The 25,679-nt window shown below is 40.8% G+C and overlaps 1 protein-coding gene across 2 annotated transcripts; it reads left to right on the forward strand.

Annotated features, from left to right (window-relative positions):
- The first annotated feature begins 4,342 nt into the window (after nucleotides 1-4,342).
- Nucleotides 4,343-25,679, forward strand: gucy1a1 (guanylate cyclase 1 soluble subunit alpha 1). Of its 2 annotated transcripts, none has more exons than XM_017709379.2 (8): nucleotides 4,343-4,813; nucleotides 5,451-5,509; nucleotides 6,764-6,852; nucleotides 7,512-8,233; nucleotides 11,138-11,623; nucleotides 19,479-19,622; nucleotides 23,172-23,326; nucleotides 24,773-25,679. In XM_017709379.2, the coding sequence occupies exons 1-8, from the start codon at nucleotides 4,580-4,582 to the stop codon at nucleotides 24,927-24,929; spliced, it is 2,046 nt and encodes a 681-aa protein (XP_017564868.1). In that variant the 5' UTR covers nucleotides 4,343-4,579; the 3' UTR covers nucleotides 24,930-25,679. The 2 variants fall into 2 exon arrangements, with proteins under 2 accessions (XP_017564868.1, XP_037388713.1); XM_037532816.1 differs by having other exon boundaries at nucleotides 4,343-4,801.

Raw genomic sequence — 25,679 nt, forward strand, 5'->3', positions numbered from 1 at the left:
CTCAACTTTGTAAATAATAGAAAGTTTAATGTTGGATGTATGGAGCCTCGCTGGTGACATCCCGTATAAGTAAAAATAATGTGTAGCCACAACTCAGTAAGGCATGGGAACAAGACAATTAAGTCATGGCCATGACTTAGTAAGGTGTGGTAATGAGATCCTAATGCGTGGCTATGATTTAGTAAGGCATGGGTACGAGATCCAAAAGTGTGGCTATGATTTAGTAAGGCATGGGTACAAGATCCAAAAGTGTGGCTATGATTTAGTATGGCAAGGGGAAAAGGATAATTAAGTCATGGCCACAACTTAGCAAGACATGTAAATGAAATCCTAATGTGTGGCTATGATTTAGTAAGTCGTGAGAACAAGATAATTAAGTCATGGCCACGGCTTAGTAAGGCGTGGGAATGAGATCCTAATGCAAGACTCCGACTTAGTAATTACACTAAAGTGTAGCTTTGACTTAGTAAGGCGTGGGAACAAGATAATTAAGTTGTGGCCACAACTTAGTAAGGCATGGGAATGAAATCCTGACCATATTTGTAAACTAAGCAGTAAAGCAGCAGTTTTGAATGATTGATTTTGTTATGTCACAAACAGCAACATATTTACATACATCCTTAACATTCCACGTACATAAGTGAGGACTGTTTTTCACCTGGAGTGCTTTTTGAGTGAAAAAACAAAGATAAGATAAGGCTTTATTGTCATTCGCATCACATGTGGTACATGAGGTAGAACGAAATAGTGTACTCAAGATCCCAGTTGACTCCCAAAAGTAACAATAAACAATAAATAGTAAGGTGCAAGTAACAGCAGCATGAACCACAGCAGTATGAGTACGAGGTAGGAGGTGTACATCTTAATACTGATAATGTATAAAGTGACATGTAGGGGTGACATAGTGGAGGCACTGATTCAGTACAGCAGCAATAAATAAGTGGACATGAAGTGCCATTGCAGTGATTGTCTAACTGGAATTTAAGAGTCTTACAGCTTCAGGGAGGGCAGCATGGTGGCGTAGTGGGTAGCGCTGTTGCCTCACAGCAAGGAGGACCTGGGTTTGATTCCCTGGCCGGGCGACAAGGGTCCTCTCTGTGTGGAGTTTGCATGTTCTCCCCGTGTCTCGTGGGTTTTCCTCCGGGTTCTCTTCCACCTGAAGACTGCTGGGATAGGCTCCAGCACCACCCTGCGACCCTGACGGAGAAGCGGCTTCGAAAATGGATGGATGGATACAGCTTCAGGGAAGAAGCTGTTCCTCAGTCTGGTTGGGACAAAGAGTGTGTGTGCTGGATGAGTGGGGTCCTTCATGATGCCGGTGGCCCTTTTCCTGCATCTGGAGGTGTAAATGTCCATGGTGATGGGAAGTCTGACTCCAACAGTCCTCTGTGCAGGGTTCACCACCCTCTGCAGAGCTTTCCTTTCTACCGCAGAGCAGCTTCCGTGCCACACGGTGCTGCTGGAGCACAGAACGCTCTCCGCCACACATCTGTAAAATGAGGTGAGAACTGAGCTCCCAAGTGCAGCACACCTCAACCACCTGATCAGGCTGGAAGTGTCATTACTCCAGGTAAGATTGTTAATTAGGTGCATGCCCAAGCACCTATAGCTGGAGACCACTTCCATTGCAGATCCTCCGCTGTGTAGGGGGAGGGGAAGGATGGTGTATTTGCCCCTTCTGAAATCCACAATCATCTCCTTTGTCAAAGATTGTTATTATCTTTTTGAACCCAAAGCACTGCCTGACTAACTGCTCCGAGTTTAAATAAAGGTTGATTGATTTTAGATTGACTAATGCTAAATTTTGCTTAATATTAAAATTGTCTGGGTTTTTTTTTTCCCATTTTACTGCATTTGAACTTCTACAGAAATACATACTATAGTCCTCTCTAATAGGTTAATTTAATAGGTCTAACTTTGGCCAATACACCCATAGAAAATATCACATCTTGGCATCAGCCCAGAATTCCCTTATGCTTTAAGGGATAAAGAGAGGCTGGAAAAGAATTAGTCTCACTTTAAAGGGCTACGTATGATTGTCCTGTATTTAAATTTGTTTTCCCCTTAAAAGCTTATTGTGAATGGGCGGGGCTAAATTGCTGTACTATGCAAATGAATTGGTTCTGTCATGTCATAAAAATTAATTCATTCTAAACAGGCTGTTTCTACAGCTTGGTATTCATATATGAACTGCATGGAGTGTGTACAATATATTTTACACCTTTAACACATTATTACATTTTAACAAAGTGAGGAAACGTAATTTTTCAATGATTTGGCTCTTTAAGTAACAAAATCCTAAGTAATAAATAAAGCAAGTATTCTGCCTCTGTGAGCTTCAGTTACATGTGCCTGTGAGGGATTCAGTGGAATGACTTCCACTACCCACAACATTCAAATCAGCATTAAGCTATAAAAGGTCATATTTTGACTTTGTATTAGCCGTGTGTTGTTTCCAAAAGCAGCTCAAAACACACCATTCGCTCTCCAGTCCATACAGTCCATAAATAGGAACTGAGCAGAAAAATATATTCAAAAGATGCAAATTAGCCTGTTTTGAATTTTTTTGTTCTGCCACGAAAACCAACAAATTTACATTCAGTATATCCACCTATTCAGCCCACTGCAATATAGCTCCGCCCACTCACACTGAAGCTTCACTGCTCATGAGTTTGCATGCCTGTATTTCCTTTAGGGCTGGGAGTTTAACTCCTCTTGGATGCCTTATCATGACCATATAGGCGATCATTTGTATTAACCAGTTAAAAGTTGACCTTTTTTCCTGTGAAAACACAGAGTTTCTCATTGCAGCTGAGGAAGCAAAGGAGGGCCACTATGTAGTACGTCATGAACACATTATGGAAGTGATGGTGGATGAAGTTTTATGAAGTTCGTTTCATCAGATTCACTTTGTAAAAGGTGTTCTTTCACAGCATTCAAAAACAAGAACCGAATCAAACATGAACCAACTGAACTGACGGTTCTAGTTCACTTACCACCTGCTTGAGACACTGCAGGACCTGTTTATAGCAACTGCGATTCACAATTTAACTGTCTTTTTGGTCATTTTATGCAAACAGCAGCATCTAGTTTGGGTAATTATCTACCCTGCTTGCTGTTTAGCTTACCTTAAACAACTTAAGATTAAAATTAAGTGACCCTTATTAGTCCCACAAGGGGGAAATTTCACCTCCGCATTTAACCCATCCATGTAGTGAAACACCACATACACTCTAGTGAGAACACACACGCACACACACACTAGGGGGCAGTGACCACACTTGCCCGGAGTGGCAAAGTGTGGCAAAAGCAGCCCATTGGGCAAAGCAGCCCAATCCACAGCACCTGGGGAGCAGTTGGGGGTTAGGTGTCTTGCTCAAGGACACCTCAGTCACGTGCTGTCGGCTCTGGGGATCGAACCGGCGACCATCTGGTCATGAGGCTGGTTCCTAACCTCCAGCCCATGACTGCCCCCATAATGCACTGCACTGTTCCGCTAATATCATAATACCATTTGTTGGCTTCGTCAAACCGTCTACTCAGACATTTAGCCGACAATTACGTTTACAAACATTTTGTTCTAATGTGTGGAATCTATTCAATCAATTCCCATCACCTGGAATGGGAGTCAAATCCAGAATATCTGGAATCAAACAGTCCTACACATGTCCTTGTGATTCCATACAGTAAAGCTCTGGTGAGCTTATCCAGCACCAGACCAACATAAACCAGCATAAACCAACTGTGCTGTTTTTCCCAGCAGGGCAGTCCATCATCAGTCCCACAGACCGCTGTCGGTTGGACATTTTTGGTTCTCGGTCCAGCAGGGGATAAAAAAAACCCATCAGCTCTGCTGTGTCTGATCTGCTCGTACCAGCACAACACACACTATCACACCACCAGCACATCAGTGTCATCGCAGTGCTGAGAATGATCCACCGCCCAAACAACAGGCAGTCCTGTGTCTGCGGGGGACCTGACCACTGAAGAACATGCGGCTAAGACAGCGTGTAGAGAAACAGACGGACTACAGTCTGTTACTAGAGCTACAGAGTGCTCCTTTATGGTCAGTGGGGCTGATCAACGGGTCACTGCGCGTAGAAACAAGGCCGGTTTTAACGCTACGGCTGGTTGGTGTCAACAGAGCCAGTCTGCTTCAGTCCACCACCAACGTCTTTTTAACGGTTCGCCGCGCGCTCGTGGAACGCGCCGTGACGAACCCCGCCCTCCCGCGCTCTCATTGGCCCCTGTGAAAGCAGCTCTGATCAGCTGTGCTGTGATTGGTCTGTTGGCCGCGCTTAACGGCTTTTCTCCCCCTCCTCCTTCTCACCGAGCCGCTGTGAATTTACGATGAAGACTGGCCGCGTACGTGAGAGAGAGTAAGAGAGGGCGCGAGACGACGCGTCGCTCTTCAAGTTTGAAATAGCCGAAATACAGCACGACCCCTTCCTCCAGCTCTCCATTAACATGCCCTCACGCACAAAAGGGGTCGGGGATGAGTGCAGCCGGACGGAGAGTTTCGCGCACGGAGAGTAGACGGTCTGTTGTCTCGCCACGCTGACACTGAGGCGCCGAAAGGATGTTCTGCGCTAAGCTGAAGGACCTGAAGATTTCAGGAGAGTGTCCCTTTTCCGTGCTGGTCAGAAACGAAGAACAAGGGGATTTCGGAGGCGGCCGAGCCAGAGATGCGCTGCCGGTGTCCAGCGAGGTTCAGAGCAGTGTGGAGAGCTCCGTGCCCAAACGCAAAACGAGCAGGAGCAAAGTTAACCTGCATTCTCTGGGCGAAAGCGTCCGAAAACTGGTGTGTCCTGAGGTAACGGCCGCGCGCCTCACAGACTCTAAACTAGCCCTCACTCCGTGCTTTCGTCTTCAGAGAAAACACTCGTCAAAGGTGGTTCTTCAGGGGTTCTTTAGCAAGGGCATATTTAGAACCTATTATGGACCATTTCATGCTTAAATGGTAACACTGTTCTTCAGATTATTGGAGGAATGAGTTGGGAGAAAGGGGTTTTAAACATGGTTCTAGATAGCACCAAAAAAGGGTTCTTCTACTGTTACAAGGCACCATGGCATCGTAACATGGTGCTTTATGGAAGCATTTTTTTCGCATGGTAAAATTGTTCTTCAGATCAAAGCAGAATGTTTTGTGCGGTAGTTTTTGAAAATGGTTCTACATAGCACCAAAAAGGGTTCTTCTACTTTTACAAGCCTCCGTGACATTGTTATGGAACCATTTTGAAAAAGGTGCTACATAGAGCCATCATTTTACATCAATCCAGAGAACTATTTCACCATGCAAGAAGCTTGAAATGGTTCTGTGTAGAACTCACGGTTCTAAAATCCTTTCCCTTCACTGAAGAACCCTTGAACAGCCTTCTTTTTAAGTGTGTGTAATCATGCAAGCGCAAATGCTCTCATTCTGACAGCGTAATGTGTTCTTACATTCTTAGTTTGAGAAACTGAGAAGTGCGATGGTGAGAGTGATGAAGGAGGAGGCAGACCTGACCTGGTAAGATGCCCGAGACTCGAAATGATCAGGTTTTATGCCCCTTACAGAAAAATCACATGGCCTTCGCTTTTGATTAATCACATGTCATTTAGGCTGTGGACTGTTTACGTTTTCATCTGTCGTTTGTGATGCTTCACGTCTGTAATCCTGCGGCGTCACGTAATCAGATATTATACCACACTTTGTTTACCCTGCGTTACATGTGATCACATTGTCTACATTGCCGTACGTGGTCACATGGGATCACGTATTCGTGTCATGTCACAAGTGATTGCATATCATTCACATCATTCCACGCAATCATGTTATTCAGTGTCATGTGGTCACACATTTGTTTGCATTATGTCACATGATCACATTCACATTGGCACATGTGATAATGTACAGTCACACGGCATCACATTCACGTCGTCCCATGTCGTGTGCCATCAGGCGTTGTCACGTGATCACATATTCACACCTTGTCATACGCGATCACATTTACATTGCCACATGTGATCATGCATTCATGTCACGTCACGTGTGACTGCATATTATTCACACTGTTTAGCGTCGTGATTACACATATATTTGCCTTATGTCACACGATCACATTCACACGTGATCTCGTATTATTCACACTGTCGTACAGCATCATGTTATTCACACTGTCACGTGATCACATATTACACCTTGTCATACGCGATCATGTTTACATTGTCGCATGTGACGTGTGATGTGATTTGACCGTACGATTCACATTGTCAGTTGTGATCGCAGCTTGTTCACACTGTCACATCACTTTGTTACGATGCCACTTGCAATCTCATTCACATGACATCACGTGAGCGCATTATCCATACTGTCACACATGATCACATTCACACTGACACTGCTTATTATTCATGATGTTGGATGTTTTCACTTGTGGACATGCAAGTGACGTTCCCGTAAAGGATGTAGTAAGAAATGGAATATATCACTGATAGCTTTCATATCTAAACATTTGGCATTAATGCTACAGAAACATTAACTTAAGCTTCACAATCTACAGGATGCAGTTTTTTTTCTTTAGACACTCAAGATGTCAATATTAAGTAGTCAGTTCACACATAACTGTTAATAATCTTATAAATGTTTAAAGTTCCATGAATAATTCATGACAGTCTGTGAGTAGTTTTTCAGTGGTTTGCTGACACGCAAAGCTCTTTTCATGCTTGTGCATCCTTTTTTAACGTTTTTCTTGCCTAACTCTAGTCAAATGTGTGTCCACAGCCCAGCAGGAGACGGCACGGATCTTTGTGAAATGTTGGAAAAACCTGAAGACCTACTAGATGTCATGAAGATATATTCGCAGAAAACAGGTAAAGCATTGTTTGCTGATGTTTTGTTTGTCTAACTCAGTCTAATATAGATTATCCACAGATGCACAAATGAATTAAAGGCCCTATACCTTAGAAAAATGCGTTTCCTTGCTTTGTTTTAGAAAACAGAAAATGTGCTATAATATGTTCCAAAATTCCATGTCACAAAAACATTGCATATACAGAGATCCAGCTGTTCAGCCTGCAGTAGTTTGGGTCCGCCCATTCACACTGAAGTTCTAAGGAGTGTTTCAGCCTGAACTGCATATTAAAAATAGCTTGTTTACATGTTAGGAATAAAAAAAGGTCAAAAATGGACGTCTAAAAATTAATTATGGCAGTTCTTGGTACACAAAGTCATACAAATGTCATAAATGAACCTCACAGAAAAAAAAATACAAGAAAATTGTAGGATATGCGTCCGTTAACAAATTGTCTTGTGAAACTCAACTGATTCTCAGCAATGTTAGGGTTAGAATGATGATTAGAGGTGATTTTAACTGATATTTAGTTTTTATATTTAGAGAGAAGATGAGCAACTACAAAGCATCAGCTTTTAAATTCTGCCTAGCCCATTATGGTATACGTGTTGCTCAGGACTGGAGACTGGCTTTACACATTCATCAGCATACTTTCTCATATGTAACTATGAATTCCAGGGATTCACATGGACATGTTGAAGATCTCCTTGGGCTTGGAAGTGTTCCGAGACTGCTACGAGGAGGACAGCCACATTCTGGGCGTGGTCGGGGGCGCCCTCCACGATTTCCTCAACAGTTTTAACGTCCTTTTAAAGCAAAGCACGCCCCCCTCCGCCGAGGCTCGCCAGTACGTGAGCCAAGCCTCTGTCCTGTGCCTGGACAAAGACCCTGGACTCCTCACGGTGTATTATTTCAACCCTCACCCCACCGCAGAGCTTTTCTTCCCTGGGATCATCCAGGCAGCCGCTAGGTTCCTCTACTGCACACAGGTGGAGGTAAGGATGGACTTTGCGGGAGCAAAGGACAGCGGCGCTCTGCAGGCCAGCCACCAGCCTCATCTCCTGTACTCTGTGGCAGTCAGGGATGCCAAGAGTCTGACGCCGAGCCCCATGAGGACACATTCGTCTGGGGACATACCTCTTTCTTTGCTCTACACTACCTTTCCCTTCCATATTTTCTTGGACCAGGACATGGGGCTGTTGCAGATAGGAGATGGACTGAGGAAGCGCTTGGGACGCAGCAGAGACAGCCAGAGGAGGCCGACATTTGAAGAGCACTTTGCCATCGTCTTGCCTGAAATACGGGCTAACTTCCAGGGCATCCTGACCATGCTGAACACCCAGTTTATCCTACGAGTGAAGCAACAGCAGCCATCCGGTTCTACAGCCAGCTCTGGAAAGGTAATCATAAATATTTCACTTGCTCCATGCTGGGTGTGAAGGCGTTCAATGTTAACCGTGGGTCAAATGTAGTATATAAAAGAGCTTACTTGGACTTTTTTTTTTTAGATTGAGCGCATTGCTCAGCTCAGCTGAGGAAAAAATATCGCAGCTTTGAGACCTTCAGCAGACCACACTGCACTGCTGGCATGTTTTGCCTTTTCTCAGACGATGCAAAATGAGCTTCATGCTGGGTGACCAGAACTCAATGTTAAACATGGGCCAACTGCAGCGTGTAAAATTGCTTACCTAGCAACACTAGATCGAGTGCACTGCTTACCTAAGATTTGTTGTATATACAATGAGGGAAAAACAATGCAGCTCTAAGACCTTCCATACATGGCACTGCACTGCTGGTATATTTTGATTGACGGTGGACTGTAGTTTCTGTCTATGGCTGGGCTCTGGTTTTTATTATTATTTTTTTTTAATCACTCAGATCAAAGAGGCGGAAAAATCAAAGGCTGTCCCGGATTTAGACATAGAAAGAGCTGCTGAGCAAATCACCAGGAGTCAGGCCTAATCAGTGCAGGGTAATTAGGGAGATTTTTTTCTCCTGCTCTTTTCCACTGACCTTAGAACCACATTTCTGGTGTGCCAGATGGCTTTAAACAGGGTTTAGTGTAGGTTAACTGGTCCTAGATCAGCATGAAGAGGTAACCTCTACGCAGTGTAATTTTTGTTCTGTGGAGGAAATCCACTCCTACGCAGACGGTGAGACTAACACAGAGCCAAATGTCAAGTCATGTAGACACATCCACTTGTCTTGACATCAAATAATGAAATGTAACCTATTTAAAGCTACTGGTTAAGAATTACCTGGGAGGTTTACCACATCATATCTAGATGCATATAAAAGGTGAAGAAAACTTCTGGCATTTTCCCTTTAACCTGGTCTGGGTTCATGTAGTCTGTCCAGTTTTTCTCCTTAGAGGCATTCACTCTAGCATCTCGTGTTCTGCAGTACTGTGCAAAAGTCAGAGACCAGCCTTCCTTTATTTTATTTCCAGTCAACACAGCCGTTAAGTACAAGTTACTGATTTTCAGGAGATGTTTCTGAGGAGATTACATATAAGATAATCCACGTACATAAGGAAGGAAAAAAAATGATAAAAAAAACAGGTGTTTCTGTCCATCCTTTCATTTTGAGAAGACAACTAAGTGCTATGGGTCTGAAAGGATGTGTAGCTCTCAAGAATGAACATTTGCAAAACAAACAAAGAAGCTGCTGTTCTCAGAATAAGGGACTGCCTGAGTCCAGACCTCAACATCACTTAATGTGGTTGGGATTGCCTTGACTGTGAGATGCAGAAAATGCGACCAACTTCTAAGACTGAACTTTGGAGGTTTGTAAAAATATCCCTGCAGATTTAGTTGAGAAACTAAAAGCAAGTCTCCTGAAAAGAATGTAAGCTGTAATAAAGGCAGAGTGGACACAATAAATACTAACATATCTGATATTACATTTAGGTGTTGGGGCTTCTCTGACATTTCCTTTTAAATATGTTTTTTTACTTTTTTTCCTGGTGCTGAAAAATTCACTGATAAACTAAAAAGTAAATGATCTCTGAACCGTACTGCATGTTTGATGACGTTCCAGTCATACTGTGATAATTAACTGTACTTGACTTGTCCCTCTTTGCCTGCTGTCCGTTGACATGTAGGAACAATGTTTAAATCCCCACTCTCCGGCTATTTATTCTTTCCCCTTGGCAATTTACTTGGTTTATAGAGAGAGAGGAAGAAGAAAAGAAAGATAAGATCTCCCCAAAGTACACTGCTGTCTTTCAGGATTGTTGAACCACTATGCACTGAATAGGAGCGTGCATTAATCTTCAGTACACTTGTTAAATGTCACCTGAGTTTACACAACGGGCCCCTTATAAGGTGGCTAATCCCTATGGACTGGATCCATAGGGGCTTCACTGTTAACAAGAACCGTTTTAGGTTAACACAATTAACTGGGCTAGTACAATTTGAATGAAATCGCAATGAAATGGGATAAATCCATATTTGAGGACCCTGCAGCTAAATCTATTACAAGGCCTATTAAGTGCTTATAGTGTGGCCTTATATGTATCACAGTAACTCCAAGATTGCGTAGTATCTCATTTTAAAACAATCAAACCAAAGCTGATTTTGAGACTATTTTGATAACTCCCACAGGCTATAATAGTGACAGTAATTAAGGGAAATACACCTGGTTTTCTCTGCATGAGACTCATTTCCATTCTGCTGTTCTAGAGCTGCTCATAGAAATGATGCTCAAAAGAAGACATAATACTATGTTGTGGTTATACTGCTATGTACTGCGATTGTAAAATGGCCTGCAATATATTACAAGCACATGAATGAACCCTTGATAATGACCAGCCTGCTTTATTTTGACCAAACCTACAGTTCAAAACACTAACCACTGGGAAACTTTCATGATGTTCTTTTAGCACAACATCTGATGTAAGCTCTTTGTGTGAAGAAAATCTGGAGAAGAATGCCAACCAGACTGCACTAAGGGTGCTGTAAAGCAGGAGGAAATGTCAAAGTGAAAATAGATTTCCCTGACAAACTAAACAAACATCATCCACTGAATGGGTAAAAACACTTCTCATCGGCATTCACTTTGGTAACAGTTAGCTGTCGTCCTAGCTCATTAGCTCATCTGAAGAGGCAACATCCATTATTCATCCAACCTGAAAATATATCGTTTTCCCTCAGTGATTTTTCCTTCAGCTAATAAGACATGTGTTGAAACGTATTTCATTTTTTTGCCTTTTTTTCTTTCCTTGTTAAAGATCATGTTGACATTTGTCAGACGATTTATTGTCCAGTCCTAACATCCATGCTGCTCATGCCTTTTCATTGCAGCACATGGACCTTAAGGGCCAGATGATCTTCATGTCTGAGATGAATGCCATTCTGTTCCTTGGCTCTCCGTGCGTGGACAAGCTTGAGGAGCTGACGGGCCGAGGCCTTTACCTATCCGATATCCCTATCCACAACGCTCTTAGGGATGTGGTGCTGGTGGGAGAGCAAGCCAAGGCCCAGGACGGCCTGAAGAAACGTCTAGGCAAGGCCAAGGCAGCTCTGGAACAGGCCCACCAGGCCTTGGAGGAAGAGAAACGAAGAACTGTGGAGCTCCTCTTCACCATCTTCCCTGGTAACGTGGCCCAGCGCCTGTGGCAAGGCCTCCCCGTGCAGGCCAAAAAATTTGACCGAGTGACAGTGCTGTTTTCAGACATCGTGGGCTTCACGGCCATCTGCTCACGCTGCACGCCCATGCAGGTGGTCAACATGCTCAGTGAGTTGTACACCCGCTTCGATGGCCACTGTGGTGAGCTGGACGTGTACAAGGTAAGCTATGGTAAAGCTCACTTTTAGAACCATGGCCCGAAGCCCATCGTATTTACTAAGCTTTTTATGCACGTTTGAAGTGAGGGATTCATCATTAAGAAAATGTACATGATCAATGTTTAATGTAGTTGATCAGCGCTGGTACTATAAATGGCTAAATTAGCTAACACGTAATGGAAGACTGTAGCTATGATTAGCACTGTGCTAACTGCTTGCGTAAGCTATGTGCCTCGACTATGTTGTTCGTAAGACTTGTTTAAGTGATTGCTGACACTCTATGGCACATGTATACATTTTTTATAATATTTTGGCTTCAAGATGGCAAACTACTGTTTATAGGACGTCAGGATATTTTGATAATTTCTTATAAATAACAGCATGTCATATAGTGTAGTGGGTGTACTATCCCACTTCTGACACCAGCAAAAGTGTCAAAGGTAACACACAGCAAAATGGGCAAGGATAGCCAATCCTTTAGTCAAAGCTGGATCAGCAGCAGTAGTAATAAACTTCACAGGCGTTCTGATTTGTCAAGAGGTCATTTCAATGGGCAGAAAAAAATATATGGGAGGTAGGGCTGGGCAATAAAACAATAATGATAAATATTGTGACTTTTTTCCTCGATAGAGCGATATGAAAGGTTCGATAAATGTTCGATTTAGACCATTCTTACACTTCCACATTGTAGCGAAAACCCTGGTGGTGTTTTCTGCTGCAAGGAAAGCAAGACTACTCTGCTGTCTCCAGGAGAGGGCACACTTAAGAGTTGTCCAATATGATTAGAGAGGGAGGGGGCCATGAGTAACGTCTGAAACCTGGAGTTATACATTCCCTTTTTGCCTGACCGGCGATCTGTTCTCCTCTGACCAAGTGCGAGTGATGAGATAAGTAGCTTAACTGTACTGTCCTACAGTGAACTCACCTCTTTCTGTACATCCTAACAAGCTTTAGCAGCGTTAAATCACATCTGCTCATCAAAACTACAGCACTGTTACAACACTCAACAAGTCATATTTTAGTATTAGTGCATTCCCAAGCAACGAAAGTGAGAGAAAGAAGTGCGTTCATATTAGTTATTAGCCCTGATTTAAAGGAAAGTAAACTGAGGAAGCTGTGAGGCATTGGAGAGCAGCTGTTTTTAACAGCTGGCTAACTTGAAGCAGCACTCCGTTACTCGCACAACAGAGCAAATTGATGATACTGTAGATCAAACAAGACAGAAAAGCATCACTTTCAGTTTAAACATACATTAAAGGAGGACTCTGTTTGACTGATGTGAGAGAGTCACACTGCAGTTAATGCTTTTACACAGCGGGCGTCACATATATTGCGGTTTACCCCTTAAACTACTACGATAGAATAGAGAAACATAGATGTCTGCTAACTGGTGTTTGAATACTGTGATATGCTCTGACGTGGATGTGGTAGGAGTGATGACAGTAATGTTTGCTGTTTGTACAGTAGATGTTGTTGAGAAACTAAACTGCACTGTTGCGGGCCACTTGTTTAGGATTTGTAACGGGATAGCCTAGCACTCGTCACCAGACAGCTAAAAAAAAGTTTTTAAAGTTTTCTTTCTTAAATTATGACTATTACAAAAACTGTGGCCGTGCTTTTCCAGCTGGAAAAAACAGCTCACCGGAAACTTTCTCCCACTGTCCCATGACAGATTTGTGAAATGTTCCACTGTATGTTGAGTGTTTGTCATGTTCTGACCATAAAGGATAGTTTAAAACAAAATAATGAAAAAGAAATAATGATTTGACATTTTTTGCGATATGTATCGATATCGACCGGTATGAATTGTGTTTATCGTGATAACATTTTTGGCCATATTGCCCAGCTCTAATGGGAAGTGTCAAGTGTGATGTGAGGCCGTGAGATTAGGCCTAATTGCGTGAGTCTCTCTGGCATGAGAGTTGACAGCCATTCTGCAACTTTCAAAGACGTCCATCAGTCTGGTACATCCCTACTAGCTACTTTCACCTAATGACTGCATGCTGGGCATTCTAAAAATATCCACTGGGCAGTTTTCAAAGGTGTCTCAAGAGAGCTACTATAAACATTATTCTTCACCAAGCTTCACCATGGCTGCTACTACTGTTTTAGCTACATAACTTTTTTGTTCATTTTTACATAACAGTATGTCATACAGTCTCAACCTCATAAGAAATCCTATTTGAGATTACTCGACTAGACACATTTTGATACAATATTCCTACTTCTACATGCTCCCTATTGTAGGACCTAGTTGCATAATGGTCCTGCTTTTTGTGCTCAGTATTGTCCTAGACGCACATTTTGCCACCAACCATGAACCAATAACCTCACAAAGTTGAACTCAGCTACATTTCAAGTGAGCAGAAAACTGTGTACATTTGACTTTTAACCAAAGAGTTGCTTTAAATGCTTCCAGTAGCATCGTTTTGAGTTCTTCGTTATTTCCATTTTTGTGTAAGGGGTTCAAGAACCATCATTAGTTGTACCTGACACTATCTTTATACCAATTCAAGAGGATGAGTTTCATGACTTTTGGATAATGTTGACTTTAAGTGTACAGTGATGATCAAGTTCTGATTTAATTCAATCTTTGGTGGAAGAAGAGATCTAAACCTTTGTAATAATGCACTCTGTTAGGACCAGTACCACTTCATGTCAAAGCTTATGCACTGTTAAAGTATCATATTTGAAACTGTTTTAATTTTTAAGACTACACAGAGCTCTGGTTGAATTGTAAGGAACCATACAGAAGGTAAGATTTTTTTTTTTATGTTTAAATGGTCCAAACCAATGCTCTTCACTTTAAAACGAGTCTGAAAGAGTTCTTAATAGAGTTGTTGGGCTTGGAATACAGCAAAATCATTTCATTAAGAATCAGTCCATGTCATTCATAATTTATGTTCTCAGCAGTTAGATTTGTTGATCTTGGAAGCATAAAGGCAGCTCAGCATTGTTTTCTGCTTGATAGATTTTCATCCAAACTTGTGCATTAATTTAACTTTCCTCCACTTAATCATAGCTGAAGTGTTGTACCAAGGAAACAGCGACGATTTGCAACAACTGAATTAATGTCTTGCAAATTAGTGATAAAGCTATGTTGATATCTGTTTGATCAACATTACTTTTGCCGCTGGGATGGAAGATGCACGAGTTCCTTGGATGACTGTTTTTTGCATACTGTAAAACCCACCATCCACTCAAGATTTCATAGCAAACAAAGAGGAAAAAGAACTTTTGGCAAGCTCTCTCGCAGACCCTACAAAGTCGAAAACCTACGTGGTCCTTTCCCCTTTATCTTAGCCAAAGTGCTTTAGCGAGGACAATCGTTCATCAGCCGATCTTTCAGCCAACTGCTCGTAATCTGCTGGGAGGTTGGTTAATGTAATCAGTGTCTCTGCTAAAGTAAAACATCTCATCCACACTGGAGATGGATCTCTTGTAAAGGACGGCAGAGGAAGAGTTTAGTTTGGGACGCCGCTTTGCTTACATTCTTACGGAACGGCTCTGTCCTAAAATAGATCTCCCTCTTAACCTGGCAGCATCGTCTGCCAGCTGCTCTTCTATGTGGGGAACCAAAAGCCATGGAAATCTGTGTTGGAAATCTGTGTGGCTTGAGCTCATAGATAAGGAAACGTTTGAATGAATCTGTTCAAAATTACCTTGTAATACATATGTAATGCCCTCAGTTGTGTTCATGGTGCACTAAAAAAGTACCATGAAATCAGACCTGCAAAGTGTGATATTCTGCCCTTGTAATCTGTTTGCACACTTGAAAAGTTAACATTAATCCTTAGGTTGTGAACTTCATTTTATTGGATTCTGATTAAAATTACTCTTTAGTGTCAGTTTTTTTTTCAGTTTGGATGCTGTGCAGAATCTAAATAAAAATAATATGCAATCACATGGCAATCATGTAAATCATATTTTTAAAGGAAATACTACAAAGACTTTTATTGTTTTTTGAAAAATATATGCCCATTTTGAATTTGATGCCAACAACACGTTCCAAAAAAGTTGGAATAGGGTCATGTTTACCACTGTGTTTCATCACCTGTTCTTTAACTGCACTTTGTAAGCATTTGGGAACTGAGGAGGATCAACTGCTATAGTTTTGAATGTGAAATGCTTTCTCGTTCATGTTTGATATAGGATTTCAGCTGCTCAACAGTTCCTTCTTGTATTTTTCATTTCATAATGCACAAAATGTTATCAGTGGCTGACAGGTCTGAACTGCAGACAGGTCAGTTCGGCACCCAGACTCTTAATACGAAGCAATGCTGTTATAATACTCTCAGACAGTAGTTTGGCATTATCTTGCTGAAATAAGCAAGGCCTTCCCTGAAAAAGATGTCATCTGGATGGCACGATATGTTGCCAGAACATGTATATATATCGTTCAGCATTAACAGTTCAGCAACTGCGATGGACTGGCGACCTGTCCAGGGTGTACCCTGCCTTCCGCCCGAAGACTGCTGCGATAGGCTCCAGCACATCCGCCCCCCTCCCCCCCACCCCCCCACCCTGACGGTGAAGCGGCTTACAAAATGGATGGATGGATTAACAGTGCCTTCACAGATGTGCAAGTCATCCATGCCATGTGCACTCATGAACCCGTATACCATCACAGAAGCCTATTTTTGAACAGTATGCTGAAAATAAACTGACTAGTCTTTAGCCTGGAGGATACAATATCCCTGATATCCAAAAATTATTTCAGATGTTGATTTGTTGGACTTCAGGACTTTTTTTCCACTTCACCTCTGTACATTTTTGGGCCCAGAGAAGGTGGCAGCATTTCTGGATCCTGTTTATATATGATTTCCCTTTTTGCATTTTACAGTTTTAATTTGCATTTGTGGATGCAGTGACTTCCACTACAGAATAACTAGTGCAGTGCTGCCTGAGGGCCCAGAGATCTTAGACAGCAAATACTGTTTTTTGGCATTGTCCCTTGCATACAGAGATTTCTCCAGATTCTCTGAATTTTTTAATGACATTATGTACCGTACATGATGAAGAAGCAAAAGTTCTTTCCAATTTACACTGTACTGCCAAAAGTATTCACTCGTCTGGCTTCACACGCATATGAAAATGAGTGACATCCCATTCTTAATCCATAGGGTTTAATATGATGTTGGCCCACCATTTGCAGCTATAACAGCTTCAACTCTTCTGGGAAGGCTTTCCACAAGGTTTAGGATTGTGTTTATGAGAATTTTTGACCATTCTTCCAGAAGCGCATTTGTGAGGTCAGACACAGATGTTGGACGAGAAGGCCTGGCTCATAGTCTCCACTCTAATTAATCCCAAAGGTGTTCTATTAGGTTGAGGTCAGGACTGTGCAGGCCAGTCAAGTTCTTCCACACCAAACTTATTCATCCATGTCTTAGACCTTGCTTTGTGCACTGGTGCGCAGTCATGTTGGAACAGGAAGGGGCCATTCCCAAACTGTTCCCAAAAAGTTGGGATCATGAAATTGTCCAAAATCTCTTGGTGCTGAAGCATTAAGAGTTCCTTTCACTGGAACTAAGGGGCTGAGCCCAACTCATGAAAAACAACCCCACTCCATAATACCCCCTCCACCAAACTTTACACTTTACACTTAGCACAATGCAGTCAGACAAGTACCGTTCTCCTGGCAACCACTGGACTGCCAGACGGAGAAGCGCGTGATTCGTCACTCCAGAGAACACATCTCTACTGCTCTAGAGTCCAGTGGCTCAGCCATGGAACCCCATTCTATGAAGCTCTCTACGCTGTTCTTGAGCTAATCTGAAGGCCACATGAAGTTTGCAGTTCTGTAGCGATTGACCCTGCAGAAAGTTGGTGACCTCTGCATGCTATAAGCATCAGCAGCCGCTGACCCCGCTCTGTCATTTTACGTGGCTGTCCATTTCTTGGCTGAGTTGCTACCGTTCCCAATCACTTTATTATAATAATAAGAAATGACAGTTGACTGTGGAATATTTAGTAGTGAGGAAATTTCACAACTGGACTTGTTGCACAGGTTACATCCGATCACGGTACCACGCTGGAATTCACTGAGCTCCTGAGAGCGACCCATTCTTTCACTAATGTTTGTAGAAGCAGTCTGCAGGCCTAGGTGCTTGATTTTATACACCTGCGGCCATGGAAGTGATTATAAAACCTGAATTCAATTATTTGGATTCGTGATTGAACACTTTTGGAAAAGTAGTGTACGTCGAGAAACGTTATTGTTGAATTGTTGCACTATCTGCTCTTTCGCAGAGTGGTAAACCCCTCCTCATCTTCAATTCTGAAAGATTCAGTCTCTCTGGGATGCTTTTTTTAAACCCAATCATGCTGTAACCAACAGATGTTTTTTTTCAGCATTGCACAACTTTACCAGCCTTTTGTTGCCCTCATCCCAATTTCTTTGGAACGTGTTGTTGGCATCAAATTCAAAACAGGCATATATTTAAAAAAAAAAAAAAAACAATAAAATGTCTTAGTTTCAAAATCTGATTCATTGTCTTTGTACTATTTTCAAATAATAATAGGCTTTCAATGATTTACACATCAATTAATTTTTGCCTTTATTTACATTTTGCACAGCGTCCCAACTTTTTGGAAATGGGAGAAAAATTTAGCCAGATAAATGTCTAGATGTTATGACACTGTAGCTGAAAATCAAAGGACCCGTTCCTGGATCTCATTGAAACATGACTGCTCTGGCCCCTTATTATCCCCAACACCTGCTGTGGTTTCATCAGTGGTTGTCTCTGGTTTTGTTTTTGGGGGTTTTCATGTAATTCTTGGCTGTGTTTCCAAGTGTGCCTCATTAGTTCAAAGATTTTTTACTTGTTACCTGTCTTTGATTGTTGATGGCTAGTTGATGAATTCGCCTGTGTTTTGCCCATGTGTTGATCCTCGCCTCTCTAAATTCATCCAGTGAGGCTAATTCAACTTTCATATAAATAACAAACAGAGTGGCTTTTTTTTGTCAGTTAGTTAACTAGGAGGTAGACCAAGTTTTTATTGAAAATTAAATGATAATATCACTGTCTAAGCTAATTTTGAAAAGAAAAAAAACTTAATGCTACTGAAAAAAGCGCCATGTGGAAGCTCTTGTTTGTGAGCTGAGCCATTTGATCTGACTCACTGAAAAGAGCCAGAAAAGCCCATCACTAGAAAACAGCGTTATGAAAAATCTCCCTGTTGCTTCACATGTATAAGCGAAAAGGGCCACTCGCCCATCAGGAGCAGTGGACATGTTTGTGAGAATATAATGGTAGTTCTTAGTAATAGTACAGAAGACACACACACACACACACACACACACACACACACACACACCTCTCGCTCTTGCACTCTCTCTCTCTCTCTGTTTCACCGTAGAAGACTAAAGCAAAACCTTTAAAGCACAGATACCTGCTTTGTTATGACTGTTCTCTGAAATTCTCTCTGAGAGAGAATTTAATGTTACATATAAGAATAAAGGTAATTATAGCTTTCATTTTAAGAATAAATGAATAGACTTCAAAAGATATGTGTGCTTATTTAAAATGGAAGTTTTTTGACGTTTTTCACACAATTTGAAAATTCCTGCCACGCTTTATATTGTGTGTAAGTTTCATGAAGAACGGACCAAAAAAAAAGACCCAAAATGAAAACGTCTGGTTCCATTAACTTACATTTAAAGTACCATATGTTTTTTCCTTCTCCTGTAAAGTTACTATTTTGGAGATACAAGGTTTTATTCTGAAAACAGCAATATGCATCATTGCACTGCTGTAAAATTCCACCAGAAACATTGCACTTCGGCCACAAGTGTGGCCACTATTGGTTTAAAGGGTAAATTAACTTGTTTTTCGTTTGCTTTCCTCCATTCTAGGTAGAAACCATCGGAGATGCATACTGTGTTGCCGGAGGCTTGCACAAAGAGAGTCCGACCCACGCTGTACAAATCGCTCTCATGGCCATAAAGATGATGGAACTGTCTGATGAGGTCACAACCCCCATGGGGGAGGTCATTAGGGTCAGTGTCACATCAGATATTAGAGTCTGTGTCAGTTACTAAACAGAGAACACAATGGAAAAAAAAATGATGCATTGAATTTACTTTATTTGAATATGAACATTTTCACATCAATACAACGTACTATATCAGCCTAGGTTTGGCTCTCAGTTTACAGTAACTTTGTTGATGTGTATTCATGTGGAATCTATGTAATAATAATAATAATAATAATAGTCTTTATTTGTATAGCACCTTTCATACATACATGCAACTCAAAGTGCTTTACAGAATAAATAAAAAGAAAACAAAGATAAGCAAAACACATTAAAAGAAATAAAGATAGAAGGAAACAAAATAAAATAATGAAATAAACTGAAAAAGATAAAATGAAAAAGATAGAACAGACAAAAGTTTAAGATTACTCTTGAAGCTGTACAGGGATGTAATGCCTCTTAGCTCCTCAGGAAGAGAGTTCCAAAGCTTTGGGCCATAGTGGCTAAAAGCACCCTTGCCAATCTTTAACCGGGTTTTAGGAATCACCAGTAGATTACTGTTTGAAGACCTGAGAGACCTGACAGGAACATATCTCACCATCATTTCAGTGAGGTAAAGAGGAGCAAGACCATGAAGACATTTAAAAACCATCACCAGAACCTTAAAATCTATTCTAAAACTGACAGGTAACCAGTGCAGTGAGTGGAGTGCAGGTGTAATATGATCTCTCTTTCTTCTGCGGGTCAAGACCCTTGCAGCAGCATTAGATAATGACATATTGAAAAATACACCAAACAACAGTACACATCTGAATAAGGTCAATTCAGTCATTTTTTTCTCTACTGAAGTTCTGTCAGAATCTGTCTATTTATGTTGCAAATGCTATTATTGTGGGTTTTTGATTTACACTATATGTAAAAGTAAAAGTATGTGGACACCCCTTAATTATTAAGTTCAGGTGTTTCAGGCAGTGCAGTAGATGAATCTGGGTTTGGCCAATACTAGAAGAATGCTGCCTACCAGAATGCATAGTGCCAACAGTAAAGTTTGGTGGAGGAAGGATAATGGGCTGTGGCTGTTCTTTAGAGTTTGGGTTCGGCCCCTTAGTTCCAGTGACGGTTGATGTTAATCCTACAGTGTACAAAGACATTTTAAATAACTGTATTTTTTCAGCTTCATAGCAAAAGCCTTTTAGTGTTCCACCTTGACAAGGCGAGCTCCATGAAGATGCTTTGTTAAGTTTGTAGAAACGGTTTGGTGTGGCCCTGACGTCAACCCCATGGAACACCTTTGGGATTAACTGGAACACTGACTGTGAGTCAGGCTCTCATATCCAACATCAGGAGTCCTCACAAATACTCTCTTGACTGAATTGGCACAAAATGTTGCAGAAAGCCTCCTCAGATGACTTTCAGAAGCCTTTTAAGGAGGGCCAGCTCCATATCAATGCCTATGATTTTTGTCCAAAAGATTTTACAGGTGATAGACAGGTGTCTACATATTTGTGGCCATATAGTGCGCTTTACACCTCTTGAGCGTTGTCCCTTATTGTTCAGTTTGCGAGTCCTGAAACAATGATTTGCTGAGCTATTTTTAGACATTTTAAATTTCATTGCACAAGCTAATTTCCCACAGGACCTTTTCTCCCAAATGTCTTACTGTTCACGCAGCAGGTATCTAAATACAGCATGTTCAGTATATTCATAGCAGTGTAACTGACAAACAACATTGTTTTTTCCCTCTTCATTTATTTGTTATTTGTATTTTGTCAGAAGAAAACAGGCTCTTACATTTTGGCTCTAAAAAGATGCTGTGGGAACAGACCGCCGAGGCTCATGAGTTTGACTAGAGCGAAGAGAGCATGAGTTATGATTTTCGTCCTGTTAAATGACATTTTCATGATTCATTTGTTAAACACCATTAGACAAGTAAATGTCTAGAAAGCTTTTCTTGGATGCAATTTATCAGCGAGGTATAGATATTACATTATCCTGGACAGACAATTTAAACTCAGTGTGACAAACGAGATATTAGGTGAACTGTGACGAGCAGCTTTGGTGATTTACTGAAGTCACGTGCCTTAACCATCTTGCTGCTTTTACATTTTACTCAGCTGACTTTATCATTCAGGCCTGACTTGTTTGACTGCTTGAGCTCCACAGTTTTATGGAGCATTAAAGAGGTCACACTTTATTTTGAGGGACTTCTATTAGGGCTGAATGATGGTGGACAAAAGGCCAGATTGCGATTCTATTGCTCTGTCATGATTGTGATGTGCCTAAATGGTAAAATTGCATTATTTTGATTGGACATTATTTTGACCAAGATTATTAATGATTGTCGGATCATGTGGATGCCTTAATTCATCAACATACAGCACACTCATTTGTGATTGGATGATGCTCACAACACAAAATGAAATTGTTGTTTGTGCTTTTGCATACTTCAGCCTTTTGTGACATCAGTATTACAAATGTCAGTATCACAGTAGCAGTGAACTATCACTACATTGTGCAGAATATATGACAACATAAATGATATATTATCCCATCTATAGCCTCTCTTGTGATTCTCAGTTGATTATCAGTAGTACGTTAGGGTTAGGAATAGAATTAGGACCTGAGTTGGGGTTGACGTTAGGGTTAAGGTTAGGGAAAATTAAAAGGGAATTTTTCAAATTTTCAGTGTGGTTTGATGTGAAAAGTAGAGAAACTCACCAGTTCATTTCCTTACAGTGGGTCTGCAATACCTGCACTACAAATATAGCCATTTTATTACATATGTAAAAGGGATGATGGTAAAATAGTCAGAAATCTGGGGGAAAGGTTTTCTTTGGGGACTGTTTTTCTTTACAACATCCTGCATGTACTCCTCTGCCGTGACTGGATTTGAAAAACTATTGTAACTATTAATAGTTTAAAAACTATTGTCAGGCAGTTTATTTGTAACCATTTCAGACGTCTGGTTCCTATCAGATATGTACCTGCAAATTTGGCCTGAAATTCCTGATTCAGAACTTCCTTAGCACTTGATGTTCCATTAAAAAAAAGAAATCTGATTTTCAGACCGCTTTCATAGCCAACACCTACTGCTAATCGGTATTCATACATAATAAGACTCATCTGTGTGACTGACTTTGTGTGATTATTTTAGAATTAAAGTCCTTTTTTTTCGTGCAGTGTTTTTCCGTTATTTTGTTCATTGTAGATGTAATCACAAACGCTTATGAATCAAGTAAAGCTTGAGTAGTTATTTCATATTTAGGCACAAATTGCTAATCACACACATTTGGTGAGGGTCTTTTTGCTTCCTATCAGCAGCTACACTGTGAAGGATTCTGGCTCACCAAGTTTTTCTAGCATAGAGCATTTCACACCTAACCACTCTGAATGACTCTGTTTACATCGTAATGATTGAATTATGCAGAAATTACAATGTAATTCCTCTGTAAGTTGAATTTAGAAACTTCTACAAAGTGTCTACATTATTTTATTAAAATAGTTACTTTAATGATCATTGTGTTTTGAATTTCAGTGATTATGATGTATTTATTCATTAATCTGTGCCCCTTAGATGCGTATTGGCATCCATTCTGGCTCCGTTCTGGCTGGCGTGGTTGGTGTAAAAATGCCACGATACTGCCTTTTTGGCAATAACGTCACTTTAGCCAACAAATTTGAGTCCTGTAGTCTACCAAGGAAGATCAACATCAGCCCCACCACCTACAGGTACAGCAGCTGGCAACATCAGCATTTTTCTCATTTGGTCTAAACACTTAATGACCATTCTGTTTCTATTTCTTAGTCTCCATTCCATATTTCTTCATTTCCATGTGGTCGCACACATTACCACCCCTTTCTTCAGCTGATGTCAATGTATATCTTTAATAGAAATTTTAAGAAGCTAAAACTTCTGATAACTGATTATACCAACTGATATAATTGCAGATTGTCAAAAATTAAATAGACTCCAACAGTTTCCATCGCACAATGTTTTAATGTCTGATATGACTATCATTTCAACAGCAAATAACCCAGAAAATAGTATTTCTTGTGTTATTTTGCTTTAATTTTACTACCACCAGCAACTTTACTACCAACAGTACTGTGCAAAAGTCAGAGAGCAGCCATCATTTATTTAATGTACAGTCTAAATGGTCATTAAGTGCAAGTTCTTCATTTTTCAGTGTCAGTAAAAACATAGAAAGGTTTTTAAAATTTTTAAAATTGAGTGTTTGTTCATATTTATTATATTTAGTGTTTAGTGTGTAAACTCCATGCCTTGATTACAGCTTGTGTTCTTTTCAGGAGACTTGATTTCAGCATTTTAGAGAAACCTGCAGGGATATTTTTCCACATCTCCAAAGTTCAGTCTTAGATCTTGGTTCAAATCTCCTCTTCTCCCAATCCAAATAATTCCAAACACATTCCGTGTTCTCGAGGTCTGGACTCTGGGGTGGTCAGAGAACACTAGCAGTTTCTTTCTTTTCACATATTCTTATCTCAATCAGAATGTCTTGTCAGCTCCACATCTGTTCAGATCCATAGCGATGAATTGTCTTCTCATGGTGGAAAGATGGACAGAAAGACCTTTTAAAAATCTGTAAGAGTGGAGCTTGATTTTCTTTCTCTGTCTCAAAGATAAAAGCTTTATAAGTGCTGTTGTTAGGAGTGGTTGTTAGGAGTCCCATTTCCTCTGTAGCTTTTAATCTTTTTTTTTTTTTTTTGGGAAAATTTTTTCACAAAATAATTTTCCTTTGACTTTCTCCTTCCTTATAAAAGTGAAGCATCTTATTCCTAATCTCATAAAATATCATAAAAAAACTTGTGCTTAATGTCTGTTTTGCCTGGAATCTAAATCTCTGACTTTTGCTTAGTACTATATATAACTTACCAGTCATCCGATGTATAGGGAGGGCACTACTGTTTAACACGTCACTTTACCTTGTTGTCCAACTCTGTCTTTTTACATAGGGGCTGTATTTATTTTCTTGAATTTCTTCAACTTGCCAGAGTCAACTGATGCAGAACATGAAAGAATATTTAGTAGAGCGCCTTTCCAAATGTGCAGCACATGCAAACTGCTAAATTTAGTTCACCGTTAGGCTCTCCTCTGCCAGATGATGTGAAAAATGACCTGCCTTTTGAAGGTGTTTTCTGCCTTGTCCACCCCAGGTTGCTAAAAGATCGCCCTGAGTTCACATTCATCCCGCGGTCGAGAGAGGAACTTCCGCCCAACTTCCCTTCCGACATCCCTGGCATTTGTTACTTCCTCGAGGCGTCCGATCGAAGGACAAATGACGCTCGCAGAGACTCAGCAACAGAAACCTAAATAGTTGCTCTCCGACGACGAACACTCTACACAGTGTGTTGATTACTGCCTGGTGCTGTCTGCAGTATATATCTCTTGAGCTGAGCCAGAGGTAGCAAGTAATTCAGCAATAGAAAGTTGCCAAAAAGTGTCTGAAAGGAAAAAAAATGGCTTATTTAAAAAGGGGTTGACTGAGCACTGTTTATGTTTTGCTTCGTAGGACTCTTTCTTGCAGCCACGTCAGACTTTGGGTCACAGGTATTATGCAGAGCGTCTGGAAGACTGACCATGTCCTATTACTTTCTGAAGGGCCACTTTCATTTGGATTTGTCCACGGAAACCTTCCAAATCCTACTTTGGAAAAAATCTAAATTAAGTTTGAGTACTTCCAAAAAGATTCCACTCTGTTATTGCTTGTACTGATCTTCCTTAGATATACACATACGCAGTGAAGTCACCAGTGTTTTATTAACTCCAGAGCTAAAAGCCACAGGAGTTCGTTGAATACTAGTCATTTTTACTTATGTAAAAGTGTCAAAGTGAAGATAATCCTTTAAATACAGCACATTCGACTTCATGTCTGGATCGCGTCAATGTAGTATTTGCTCACAGTGGATGAAAAGTCACAAAATCACAGTAGGCCTAACTATATCACAGCATAGCTTGACCACAATGAATGTTCAACTATCCTGAAAATATAAACATTTATAATGTTTTATTGTGACTTTTTTGTATTGTGATAGAGCTATAATAAACATTGTGACTACTCAA

This window comes from Pygocentrus nattereri, chromosome 22 (assembly GCF_015220715.1).
Source record: "Pygocentrus nattereri isolate fPygNat1 chromosome 22, fPygNat1.pri, whole genome shotgun sequence".
NCBI classification, from domain to species: Eukaryota; Metazoa; Chordata; class Actinopteri; order Characiformes; family Serrasalmidae; genus Pygocentrus; species Pygocentrus nattereri.

What these genes read in the sequence shown, in the direction of transcription:
- gucy1a1 (XM_017709379.2), top strand. Translation starts at nt 4,580, where the DNA reads ATGTTCTGCGCTAAGCTGAAGGACCTGAAGATTTCAGGAGAGTGTCCC. An exon ending in CCATGGGGGAGGTCATTAGG is followed by an intron (nt 19,623 to 23,171) that starts GTCAGTGTCACA and finishes TGTGCCCCTTAG; the next exon opens with ATGCGTATTGGCATCCATTC. An exon ending in ATCAGCCCCACCACCTACAG is followed by an intron (nt 23,327 to 24,772) that starts GTACAGCAGCTG and finishes TGTCCACCCCAG; the next exon opens with GTTGCTAAAAGATCGCCCTG.